The 13,476-nt window shown below is 47.6% G+C and overlaps 1 protein-coding gene across 1 annotated transcript; it reads right to left on the reverse strand.

Annotated features, from left to right (window-relative positions):
* Window positions 1-218: 218 nt before the first annotated feature.
* Window positions 219-10,453, reverse strand: LOC110504340. The gene is made up of 4 exons (XM_036962742.1): window positions 10,266-10,453; window positions 9,943-10,094; window positions 8,056-8,110; window positions 219-478 (listed from the first exon to the last, which is right to left on the reverse strand). The coding sequence occupies exons 1-4, from the start codon at window positions 10,339-10,341 to the stop codon at window positions 219-221; spliced, it is 543 nt and encodes a 180-aa protein (XP_036818637.1). The 5' UTR covers window positions 10,342-10,453.
* Window positions 10,454-13,476: the final 3,023 nt, after the last annotated feature.

The following is a 13,476-nucleotide window of genomic DNA, read 5'->3' on the forward strand; positions in this document are numbered from 1 at the left end:
CCTCTCCTCTCCTCTCCTCTCCTCTCCTCTCCTCTCCTCTACCCCTCCTCTCTTCTCTCTCTCCCCTCCTCCTTCCCCTCTCCTCTCCTCTCCTCTCCTCTCCTCTCCTCTCCTCTCCTCTCCTCTCCTCTCCTCTCCTCTCCTCTCCTCTCCTCTCCTCTCCTCTCCTCTCCTCCCTGGCTGGTATAGGTTGTTGTAGAGCAGCGAAGCTAGCTGAGTCAGTGTGCTGAGCTGGCAGCGCAGTAATACACAGCAGAGTCTCCAGACTTCACATTCCTAATCTGCAGAGAGGACTTTAACTGCTCGTTGCGGATCATGATGTAATTTGCCTTGTCAAAGATGGGCTCTACGTCCGCCACACTCGTCCCCATAGAATAAGCCACCAGCTCCATGTTTCCGTTGGTGTTCTGTTTGTACCAGAACATTCTATAGAACTCTGCGTCATCGTGTGCACATTCTAGTGTCCTGGATTCTCCCGCTTTTGAAAGAAGATTTGGAGGATGTTGAAGGATGTTTACTCCAAATGTTGATTCTGTAGGTAGAAAAACGTCATAATGATATGAGTCAGTTAGGATTATAGTCCTGATGATGACTGCATGTCTCATAGGTGGAATAAAGTACTTACTGGTGGTCAGGAGAAACGACACTAACACACAATACAACTTCATGTTGACAGTGATGAGAGGCTTGTGAATGAACATGCCGACTACTCTCTCTCTCTCTCTGTCTCTCTCTCTCACCCCCACTCTCTCTTTCTCTCCTCTCTCTTACTCTCTCTCTCTCACTCCCTCTCTCTCTCTCTCTCTCTCTCTCTCTCTCTCTCTCTCTCTCTCTCTCTCTCACCCCCGCTCTCTCTCTCGCTCTCTCTCTCTCACCCCCGCTCTCTCTCTCACCCCCACTCTCTCTCTCTCGCTCTCTCTCTCACCCCCTCTCTCTCTCTCACCCCCACTCTCTCTCTCTCGCTCTCTCTCTCACCCCCGCTCTCTCTCTCTCACCCCCACTCTCTCTCTCTCGCTCTCTCTCTCTCACCCCCTCTCTCTCTCTCACCCCCACTCTCTCTCTCAATTCAATTCAATTCAAGGGCTTTATTGGCATGGGAAACATGTGTTAACATTGCCAAAGCAAGTGAGGTAGACAACATACAAAGTGAAAATATAAAGTGAAAAACAACAAAAATTAACAGTAAACATTACACATACAGAGGTTTCAAAACAGTAAAGACATTACAAATGTCATATTATATATATATATATACAGTGTTTTAACAATGTACAAATGGTTAAAGGACACAAGATAAAATAAATAAGCATAAATATGGGTTGTATTTACAATGGTGTGTGTTCTTCACTGGTTGCCCTTTTCTCGTGGCAACAGGTCACAAATCTTGCTGCTGTGATGGCACACTGTGGAATTTCACCCAGTAGATATGGGAGTTTTTCAAATTTGGATTTGTTTTCGAATTCTTTGTGGATCTGTGTAATCTGAGGGAAATATGTCTCTCTAATATGGTCATACATTGGGCAGGAGGTTAGGAAGTGCAGCTCAGTTTCCACCTCATTTTGTGGGCAGTGAGCACATAGCCTGTCTTCTCTTGAGAGCCATGTCTGCCTACGGCGGCCTTTCTCAATAGCAAGGCTATGCTCACTGAGTCTGTACATAGTCAAAGCTTTCCTTAGTTTTGGGTCAGTCACAGTGGTCAGGTATTCTGCCGCTGTGTACTCTCTGTTTAGGGCCAAATAGCATTCTAGTTTGCTCTGTTTTTTTGTTAATTCTTTCCAATGTGTCAAGTAATTATCTTTTTGTTTTCTCATGATTTGGTTGGGTCTAATTGTGCTGTTGTCCTGGGGCTCTGTAGGGTGTGTTTGTGTTTGTGAACAGAGCCCCAGGACCAGCTTGCTTAGGGGACTCTTCTCCAGGTTCATCTCTCTGTAGGTGATGGCTTTGTTATGGAAGGTTTGTGAATCACTTCCTTTTAGGTGGTTGTAGAATTTAACGGCTCTTTTCTGGATTTTGATAATTAGTGGGTATCGGCCTAATTCTGCTCTGCATGCATTATTTGGTGTTCTACGTTGTACACGGAGGATATTTTTGCAGAATTCTGCGTGCAGAGTCTCAATTTGGTGTTTGTCCCATTTTGTGAAGTCTTGGTTGGTGAGCGGACCCCAGACCTCACAACCATAAAGGGCAATGGGCTCTATGACTGATTCAAGTATTTTTAGCCAAATCCTAATTGGTATGTTGAAATTTATGTTTCTTTTGATGGCATAGAATGCCCTTCTTGCCTTGTCTCTCAGATCGTTCACAGCTTTGTGGAAGTTACCTGTGGCGCTGATGTTTAGGCCAAGGTATGTATAGTTTTTTGTGTGCTCTAGGGCAACAGTGTCTAGATTGAATTTGTATTTGTGGTCCTGGTGACTGGACCTTTTTTGGAACACCATTATTTTGGTCTTACTGAGATTTACTGTCAGGGCCCAGGTCTGACAGAATCTGTGCATAAGATCTAGGTGCTGCTGTAGGCCCTCCTTGGTTGGTGACAGAAGCACCAGATCATCGGCAAACAGCAGACATTTGACTTCGGATTCTAGCAGGGGGAGGCCGGGTGCTGCAGACTTTTCTAGTGCCCGCGCCAATTCGTTGATATATATGTTGAAGAGGGTGGGGCTTAAACTGCATCCCTGTCTAACCCCACGACCCTGTGTGAAGAAACGTGTGTGTTTTTTGCCAATTTTAACCGCACACTTGTTGTTTGTGTACATGGATTTTATAATGTCGTATGTTTTACCCCCAACACCACTTTCCATCAGTTTGTATAGCAGACCCTCATGCCAGATTGAGTCGAAGGCTTTTTTGAAATCAACAAAGCATGAGAAGACTTTGCCTTTGTTTTGGTTTGTTTGGTTGTCAATTAGGGTGTGCAGGGTGAATACATGGTCTGTTGTACGGTAATTTGGTAAAAAGCCAATTTGACATTTGCTCAGTACATTGTTTTCATTGAGGAAATGTACGAGTCTGCTGTTAATAATAATGCAGAGGATTTTCCCAAGGTTACTGTTGACACATATTCCACGGTAGTTATTGGGGTCAAATTTGTCTCCACTTTTGTGGATTGGGGTGATCAGTCCTTGGTTCCAAATATTGGGGAAGATGCCAGAGCTAAGTATGATGTTAAAGAGTTTTAGTATAGCCAATTGGAATTTGTTGTCTGTATATTTGATCATTTCATTGAGGATACCATCAACACCACAGGCCTTTTTGGGTTGGAGGGTTTTTATTTTGTCCTGTAACTCATTCAATGTAATTGGATAATCCAGTGGGTTCTGGTAGTCTTTAATAGATGATTCTAAGATCTGTATTTGATCATGTATATGTTTTTGCTCTTTATTCTTTGTTATAGAGCCAAAAAGATTGGAGAAGTGGTTTACCCATACATCTCCATTTTGGATAGATAATTCTTCTTGTTGTTGTTTGTTTAGTGTTTTCCAATTTTCCCAGAAGTGGTTAGAGTCTATGGATTCTTCAATTGCATTGAGCTGATTTCTGACATGCTGTTCCTTCTTTTTCCGTAGTGTATTTCTGTATTGTTTTAGTGATTCACCATAGTGAAGGCGTAGACTCAGGTTTTCCGGGTCTCTATGTTTTTGGTTGGACAGGTTTCTCAATTTCTTTCTTAGATTTTTGCATTCTTCATCAAACCATTTGTCATTATTGTTAATTTTCTTCGGTTTTCTATTTGAGATTTTTAGATTTGATAGGGAAGCTGAGAGGTCAAATATACTGTTAAGATTTTCTACTGCCAAGTTTACACCTTCACTATTACAGCGGAACGTTTTACCCAGGAAATTGTCTAAAAGGGATTGAATTTGTTGTTGCCTAATTGTTTTTTGGTAGGTTTCCAAACTGCATTCCTTCCATCTATAGCATTTCTTAATGTTACTCAGTTCCTTTGGCTTTGATGCCTCATGATTGATTATTGCTCTGTTTAAGTAGACTGTGATTTTGCTGTGGTCTGATAGGGGTGTCAGTGGGCTGACTGTGAACGCTCTGAGAGACTCTGGGTTGAGGTCGGTGATAAAGTAGTCTACAGTACTACTGCCAAGAGATGAGCTATAGGTGTACCTACCATAGGAGTCCCCTCGAAGCCTACCGTTGACTATGTACATACCCAGCGTGCGACAGAGCTGCAGGAGTTGTGACCCGTTTTTGTTGGTTATGTTGTCATAGTTGTGCCTAGGGGGGCATATGTGGGAGGGAATGCTGTCACCTCCAGGCAGGTGTTTGTCCCCCTGTGTGCTTAGGGTGTCAGGTTCTTGTCCGGTTCTGGCATTTAGGTCGCCACAGACTAGTACATGTCCCTGGGCCTGGAAATGATTGATTTCCCCCTCCAGGATGGAGAAGCTGTCTTCATTAAAATATGGGGATTCTAGTGGGGGGATATAGGTAGCACACAGGAGGACATTTTTCTCTGTTAGGATAATTTCCTTTTGAATTTCTAGCCAAATGTAAAATGTTCCTGTTTTGATTAATTTAATGGAGTGAGTTAGGTCTGCTCTATACCAAATTAGCATACCCCCTGAGTCCCTTCCCTGTTTCACACCTGGTAGTTTGGTGGATGGGACTACCAGCTCTCTGTAACCTAGAGGGCAACCAGTGGGTCCGTCTCCTCTATACCAGGTTTCTTGCAGGATGACAATGTCTGTATTACCGATTTCTTTGGTGAAGTCCGGGTTTCTGCTCTTTAGGCCAAAGGCAGATGACCTCAGGCCTTGGATATTCCATGATAATATAGTGAAGGCTTTTTGTTCCATAGAGTGTCCAATGTTGTTGGTCGTGGTTTGGCCTCAGGCCAGTAAGTGTGAGCAGAGCCTGCTGAGCATCTGGTACATGCCATTGGCTTCGGCGAGTGTGAGAGTGGGGGTTGGGACTGTTTGCCCGCTCACTACCTGGGCGTATGTGTGGCTTCCATGTTGAGGCCCTCTTTGCGGGGGTGGGGTGCATGGGGTGGGCAGGAGTGGCATAGGTCTGACCTGGGTGGGCCTAAATGGGGTGTGGGCATGGTTGACGTGGGGGGGTGTTGATTGGTTGGGGTGGGGGTGTGGATGTGTCTGGGTGTACTGTGGTCTGGATGTAATTCCTCTTGGCGTGGGTCCTCTATGTGTAGGTCCAGGGGGGGGTCCTGCAGATCTGGGAGGGTGTCTCGCTGGTCTGGGTGGGGTGTCTATTGATCTGTTGCTCCTGTGTGAAGTGTTGGGGATACGTTTGAGAGCGATGTCCTTTAGAGTTCGGGCAAAGGTGGGCACTGCTGCCTTGTAGAGGTGGACCTGGTCATAGAGGCTGTTCAAGTCCAGGGTGGAGTGGTGGGCCAGGAAAACGTTTGGTTTTGAGGCACAGTCACGGGAAATACTTGCATTTACCCGCTGTATTGTGGCAGGGTGGAAGTCTTTTCGTGGTAGCAGGGTGGAGATAACCACTTGTGCGTTGGGGAAAGTAGAAGAAGCCTTTTCAATCACTCTCTTCAGTGCTGTGGCCACTCTTTCCTGCAGTGCTCTCAGGTCGTTTGTGCCTGTGTGTATTATTATGTGGCTGGGTGAGCCTAGTTTGGCCTCAGACAGAAGGTCGAGGGCACGCTGGGTGTTTGGACACCAGAGTTTAGACACACTGTGTTTGGGAAAAAGTTTTTTTTCTTCTATATATTTCCCATTTGAGTCCATAAGTAGTACAATCTGTGTCTTGTGTTTGTCCTCAGTGGGTGTGGGGGGGTTGTCAAAAGGGCTATCAGGGTGGCTGACAGGGGGGGTGCTCAGAGGGGGTGAGAGCCTCTGGGCTTGGGGTTCTTCATTTGTCTGTTCTGCTGTGATTTCGACTCTATGGTCAGGGTCTGGTGTGGACTGTTCTGCTGTGGTGTCGACTCTATGTTCAGGGTCTGGTGTGGACTGTTCTGCTGTGGTGTCGAGACTTTTGTTGGGTGCTGAAGTGGGCTGTTCTGCTGGCTTCTCTGTGGGGGTGGCCACCTCTCTAGTGGGTTGTTCTCTGTCACACGCCGTCCCCATCAACTTCTCCTCCATCCCCCTCAACCTCTCCTCCACCAGCAGTCTGATACTCTCCTCTAGTGCTCTGTTCTGCTCCTCTTTCTCCTGTTGTATTTGTCTCACCACTGTCCAAAGTGCAGATATGTCTCTGTCCACCTCCAGCTCTCCGGGTCTGGTTAAGGGGCTGTTGTTGTGCTGGACTGTTGTCTGGGTCTGCGCTGACTGAAGTGTAATCACCTGCTGTTCCAGCTCCACCTGTCTTACCTCCAGCTGGGTGAATTTGTCCTTCATTTCAATGAGGGAGTGGTAATCTGTGCTGGGAGGTTGACTCTCCACTGGGGGTTGCTCATCTGTGGGGTTACATAATGAAGAGGTCTGGTCTGACCCGCTCTGTGTGGGGGTATCATTATCAAGGCAGAGCTTCTCCTGCTGGGCTAATTCTTTGATTAGGTGAAAGTCCAGCTGAAACTGTTTGTGGTTATTCTGTACCATTACTGATCCGGATTTATAGATATTTATATTACTTAACTCAGAGTCCTCGTTATCAAGTATTCTGAGTTTCCACCCCTCGTTAATCCCCCCTCTCGTAACAAAGGGGTAGTGTGCTAATATAGCACTGTGCCATGCCAGGGGATGGTTTGTGTGGAAGATGAGGTTGCTGATGTTCCCATTTTTGTAATAGTCAGCAAAAAGTGTCTCTTGATTTTCCATAAGGAGCTTCTTCTTGTGGTCTTTTCTTGCCTTATCATTCTTTACATGCAAAGGGTACTGTATTTTAATTACCTCTGAACAGCGGGAGGGAGCTTCTAAGGCCTCTCCATTTGGTTGGGGTAGACTGTGTGACTCTCCTGCCATTGTTGGGCTAATGGGCTTTGACACCTCTCACTTGACACGTCAGTGCTAGTTGAAGCTGTATCAAGCTTGGCAGAATTATGTTAGAATTCAGTCCTTATAAAGTAATGTTGTGTATTTTTCTTCTTGGCTTTTGGAAATAAAATATTGTTTCAGACTAAACATTACTCACTCAGTTCCAGGTTGGATGGTGTTTTCAGGTTTCTGTTGTTTTCCAGAGAATTTGCTGTATAGGGTAAAAAATCCTTGGTTGTTGTGAACTTTCCAGGTGATTCCGTAATTCCGTCCAAAATGAGGTTGTAGGTTTTAAGTTTTGATTTGAAGTAGGGGTTATGTTGAAGAGGGTAGAATCCAGTATGTGTTCCTGACAAAAAATCCAAGTTTATCTAACTCCTAACCTATCTTTTTTAAAGAAAATGCTGAAAAATGCAGGAGCTCTGATCCTGACCTCTGATCCTGACCTCTCTCTCTCTCTCTCTCACCCCCTCTCTCTCTCTCACCCTCACTCTCTCTCTCTTTCACCCCCACTCTCTCTCTCTCACCCCTGCTCTCTCTCTCTCTCTCTTTCTCTCATATTGTAACAGTGCCCTCCATAGGATGAACTCTGAACTACAATGTATGAACTACATTACCCACTTGGCCTACTGTTTATACTACTGCAGTCAGTGTGCACCAGTGGAGGCTGCTGAGGTCGAGGACGGCTCATAATAATGTCTGGACCGGAGCGAATGGAATGGCATCAAACACAGGGAAACCATGGAAACCACGTGTTTGGTACCATTCCACTCATTCCGCTCCAGTTATTACCACACGCCCGTCCTCCCCATTTAAGGACCCACCAACCTCCTGTGCTTTATGCATGAATATATCTATAATGATTTGCAAATGTCTTTGGTTAGACAGACGGTTTATTATCATTACCAGAAGAGCCACAGCCGACACTGTCTTCCTGCTCTGAGCCATCTGTGTGACAGACAGACGGAGACAGACAGACAGATAGACAGAGAGATTAGGCTGAGTCCCAAACGGCACCCTGTTCCCGATATAGTGCACTACTTTAGACCAAATGTAGTGCACTATATAGGGAATAGGGTACCGTTTGGGACTCAGACCCCACCTCATGTATAGTAAACAGAGGAGTGTTGTATTTGTACTGCTCTTCAGGCTGTTGTTTCACCGTGACTAGCAGCGCAGTAGTAGACACCACTGTCCTCCACAACCAGCTCAGAAATCTGCAACCAATCAAAACACATCAATCAATCAATTATCATTTAGAAAAAGGCCTTTTTATTCGGCACGTGCTGGTAAATAAACTCAGCCGAGACCCAGAGAGAAGAAACATCTCCTCTCCTCTCCTCTCCTCTCCTCTCCTCTCCTCTCCTCTCCTCTCCTCTCCTCTCCTCTCCTCTCCTCTCCTCTACACAGAGAGAAGAAACGTCAAGAGGAACCCGGCTCAGATGCTCTCCATCACCTGCAGGATGAACCTGTTCCCCGATGTGTCCAGGTCCTCTTTGTATCGCCCCTTGGTTTTCTCGTACTCCTTAATGAGGAACTCCACTGGACCTCCATAGCGGACCTGTTGGTACCAAAGCATGTTATGGTACCTCACCTACCAACCTGCTGGCCACCCCACCTACGAATCTGCTGGACACCCCACCTCACCTACCAACCTGCTGGCCACCCCACCTACGAATCTGCTGGACACCCCACCTCACCTACCAACCTGCTGGCCACCCCACCTACGAATCTGCTGGACACCCCACCTCACCTACCAACCTGCTGGCCACCCCACCTATGAATCTGCTGGACACCCCACCTCACCTACCAACCTGCTGGCCACTCCACCCCACCTACCAACCTGCTGGCCACCCCACCCCACCCCACCTACCAACCTGCTGGCCACCCCACCTCACCTACCAACCTGCTGGCCACTCCACCCCACCCCACTCCACCTCACTTACCAACCTTTTGGCCACCCCACCCCACCCCACTCCACCCCACCTACCAACCTGCTGGCCACCCCACCCCACCCCACCTACCAACCTGCTGGCCACCCCACCTCACCTACCAACCTGCTGGCCACTCCACCCCACCCCACCCCACCTCACCTACCAACCTGCTGGCCACCCCACCTACGAATCTGCTGGACACCCCACCTCACCTACCAACCTGCTGGCCACCCCACCTACGAATCTGCTGGACACCCCACCTCACCTACCAACCTGCTGGCCACTCCACCCCACCTACCAACCTGCTGGCCACCCCACCCCACCCCACCTACCAACCTGCTGGCCACCCCACCTCACCTACCAACCTGCTGGCCACTCCACCCCACCCCACTCCACCTCACCTACCAACCTGCTGGCCACCCCACCTCACCTACCAACCTGCTGGCCACTCCACCCCACCCCACTCCACCTCACTTACCAACCTGCTGGCCACTCCACTCCACCCCACCTCACCTAGCAACCTGCTGGCCACTCCACCCCACCTCACCTAGCAACCTGCTGGCCACTCCACTCCACCCCAAATTCACACAGGACACCGGATACGACAGGAGAAGTACTCCAGATATAACAAACTGACCCTAGCCCCCTGACGCATAAACTACTGCAGCATAAATACTGGAGGCTGAGACAGGAGGGTGAATTAGGGAGGGCTGATGAATTAGGCTGGTCTGATGCATTAGGCTGGTCTGATGAATTAGGCTGGTCTGATGAATTAGGCTGGTCTGATGAATTAGGGAGGGCTGATGAACTAGGCTGGTCTGATGCATTAGGCTGGTCTGATGAATTAGGCTGGTCTGATGAATTAGGGAGGGCTGATGAACTAGGCTGGTCTGATGAATTAGGGAGGGCTGATGTATCAGATCAGCCTATGCCAACCTGCTGGCCACATGGTGTAATGCCCTGGTAACTTCTCTGACCTGTCGGTACCACATCATGGTGTAATGCCCTGGTAACTTCTCTGACCTATCAGTACCACATCATGGTGTAATGCCCTGGTAACTTCTCTGACCTATCAGTACCACATCATGGTGTCATGCCCTGGTAACTTCTCTGACCTGTCGGTACCACATCATGGTGTAGCTGGGCATGCTGAAGCCTGGACCCAGGGAGCACTGCAGGGTGACTGGACTGGAGGTGGTGGTGTTACCAGGAAGGGTGAGGAGCTGTCTGGGCTGAAGCACTACGGGGCCTGCTGCTCGACACTGACCTGTTGAGAAGAGAGGAGAGCAGGGCAGGGGAGAGGATCAGGGGACAGGAGAGGAAGAGAGGAGAAGAGAGGAGGAAGAAGAGAGACAAGCCATCACTGTGTCTATTAAGAGTTGGTACAACTCTAATTACTCCAAGAATCCCAGCTACAAAGCTAACCTCAGACACTCACTTGGGGACAGGAGAAACAGCCAACTCAGGAGGACTATAGGATGCGTCATGTCACTCATAATCTCTGTGAATGACATTCAACCTCATTGTACACGGAGTACGGCTCTCACTGAGGCCCTTCCCCCAGGGTCACTGATGCCCCTCCCCCAGGGTTACTGAGGTCCCTCCCCCTGGGTCACTGAAGCCCCTCCCCCAAGGACCCTGAAGCCCCTCCCCTTGGGTCACTGAAACCCCTCCCTAGGGTCACTGAAGCCCATCCCCTGGGTCACTGAAACCCCTCCCCCAAGGTCGCTGAATCCCCTCCCTCAAGGTCACTAATTGTGTCAGCATGCTTCAGTTCGGCTGGCCCCTAGTGTGCTCGCATACTCTGTGAAGACCTTCACTTGAAAAAACGAGAAAAAAGTGACAAATGGTACTGTTTGTCCATCTAGATACGCCGTAGCCAGTATACACTTCCTCAAAATTGTCCGAATTAATCTAAGACAACTCAATACATCTGTCATTTATTTTGAAATTTTTACAGATGAGATTTTAGTCTCGCAATTTTACATCTAACTAAGATGTGTGGTTCTCTATTTCTAAATGACGACGAGTCATCTCTCATTGAAAACAAAATCTTTGATGAAGAATCTCTACTTTTGACCAATCACCGAAAAAAGCGCATAGACTTCGGCTACTGACATTTTGTGCCCGATCAGCCGAAAATAAAATGAACAAAAAACGTCACAAAATGTCATCATAATACAAACACAAACTCTTCCGAACTGAAATATGCGGACGCCTTAACACAAATCCACCAGATGTCATATAAGACCGTTTGAAAAGCCGGCGTGGCAGCCTGCGTTGGATTTCCTGTGTGTGTGTGTGTGTCAGGTTTTTGGTGAGAGGCTGACGTAAAGCCACATCACTGTGCGACTGGCTGCGCAGAAGTACACAGCAGAGTCTGCTACTGTTAGTTTGGAGATGACGAGAGTTCCCTTCAGGTTTCCCTCTCTCTTCTGCCTGAACCTCTCCTCAAACAAACCCTCGTAGTTAGGCTCAGTGGTGCCGTAACTGTACCCGATCAGAGTCATACTGGCCTGTCTCTGTTGGTACCACAACATCACCAACAGGTTACTGTCATCATGGCTACAGTGGATCTCCGCCTCGCGCCCGTCCTTCACTGTCAGGGACGGAGACTGACTAAACGCAACACACTTTACATGACCTGTTGAAAAGCCAGTTTAGAGAGTGATTATGAATTCTGAATTCTGCAAAGCTGGCAATCAGATAGTTGGATGATACAGAATTCACCAAAAAAGCATATTAAGATATATACAGTAAGATACAGTTAGCTATTATATTCATTTATATTTAGATTGAGGGAACCTCACATGGAAATAAGATGAAGAACAAGCCTAGACAACATGTTGTCGGAGACATCTTTCTACACTGTACTGAAAGTACCAGCTGCCTTCTACAGCAGGGTAGAGAGAGAGAGATGAATTCATCACCACATCCTCTTGAAAACTGTTATAATGTCTGGGCTGTGCCTCCCCCTGTCGGATAGACATCTTGCTAGGCTATTCCTCCCCCTGTCGGATAGACATCCTGCTAGGTTGTTCCTCCCCCTGACTTCTTGCCTACAGTATCTTCACATAGAGGGCCAGGTCAGTCAGGTGCCAGATAGTGCCTCCTTGGCAGCCTCCCAAAATGTGATTTTGTCACAGAGTACACCTGCTTCACTGGTTGACTGGCAGCAAACAGATACACTGCTTGGTCTGTGTACTGTCAGAGACCACTGCCTTACTGAGATCCTACTGCACTCCTGGCGTTTGGGCTCCACACCTTGAATACAGACTTAAACTCTGTCTCATAGCTCACTAATCCAGCTGGGAACTCTGTCTCATAGCTCAGTGATCCAGCTGGGAACTCTGTCTCATAGGTCACTAATCCAGCTGGGAACTCTGTCTCATAGCTCACTAATCCAGCTGGGAACTCTGTCTCATAGGTCACTAATCCAGCTGGGAACTCTGTCTCATAGCTCAGTGATCCAGCTGGGAACTCTGTCTCATAGCTCAGTGATCCAGCTGGGAACTCTGTCTCATAGCTCACTAATCCAGCTGGGAACTCTGTCTCATAGCTCACTAATCCAGCTGGGAACTCTGTCTCATAGCTCACTAATCCAGCTGGGAACTCTGTCTCATAGCTCAGTGATCCAGCTGGGAACTCTGTCTCATAGCTCAGTGATCCAGCTGGGAACTCTGCCTCATAACCTGGCTAGTAGTTTAGGGCCCTCTCCCTGGAAATGCCTGTCCCAGTATATGTAGTCACAGTCAGTGTTAGTCAGGTAACAGTGCCTAGCCACGGAGGTGTTGGGTTGGTTACATATGGACCTGGGCCACTGTCTGAATCACCACTCTCTGAAGCACCACTGTCTGAATCACCACTGTCTGAATCACCACTCTCTGAATCACCACTCTCTGAATCACCATTCTCTGAATCACCACTGTCTGATTCAACACTGTCTCATCACCACTCTCTGAATCACCACTGTCTGATTCAACACTGTCTCATCACCACTGTCTTACTCACCACTGTCTGAATCACCATTCTCTGAATCACCACTGTCTTTTATTTAATTTTTTATTTTACCTTTATTTAACTAGGCAAGTCAGTTAAGAACAAATTCTTATTTTCAATGACGGCCTAGGAACATTGGGTTAACTGCCTGTTCAGGGGCAGAACAACAGATTTGTACCTCGTCAGCTCGGGGGTTTGAACTTGCAACCTTCCGGTTACTAGTCCAACACTCTAACCACTAGGCTACCCTGCCTGTCTGAATCACCACTGTCTGAATCACCATTCTCTGAATCACCATTCTCTGAATCACCACTGTGTGAATCACCATTCTCTGAATCACCACTGTCTGATTCAACACTGTCTCATCACCACTCTCTGAATCACCACTGTCTGATTCAACACTGTCTGATTCAACACTGTCTCATCACCACTCTCTGAATCACCACTGTCTGATTCAACACTGTCTCATCACCACTGTCTTACTCACCACTGTCTGAATCACCACTGTCTGAATCACCATTCTCTGAATCACCACTGTCTGAATCACCATTCTCTGAATCACCACTCTCTGATTCAACACTGTCTCATCACCACTCTCTGAATCACCACTGTCTGATTCAACACTGTCTCATCACCACTGTCTAAATCAC

This window comes from Oncorhynchus mykiss, chromosome 25 (assembly GCF_013265735.2).
Source record: "Oncorhynchus mykiss isolate Arlee chromosome 25, USDA_OmykA_1.1, whole genome shotgun sequence".
Classification (NCBI taxonomy): Eukaryota; Metazoa; Chordata; class Actinopteri; order Salmoniformes; family Salmonidae; genus Oncorhynchus; species Oncorhynchus mykiss.

Bases quoted from the DNA above. Each gene is read 5' to 3' on its own strand.
- LOC110504340 (XM_036962742.1), bottom strand. From the start codon at position 10,341: ATGTCATTCACAGAGATTATGAGTGACATGACGCATCCTATAGTCCTC. The intron at 10,095-10,265 runs GTGAGTGTCTGA...TCTTCTCAACAG, and splicing joins GCTGTTTCTCCTGTCCCCAA to GTCAGTGTCGAGCAGCAGGC. The intron at 479-8,055 runs GTGAAACAACAG...TTCTTTCAAAAG, and splicing joins CTACTGCGCTGCTAGTCACG to CGGGAGAATCCAGGACACTA.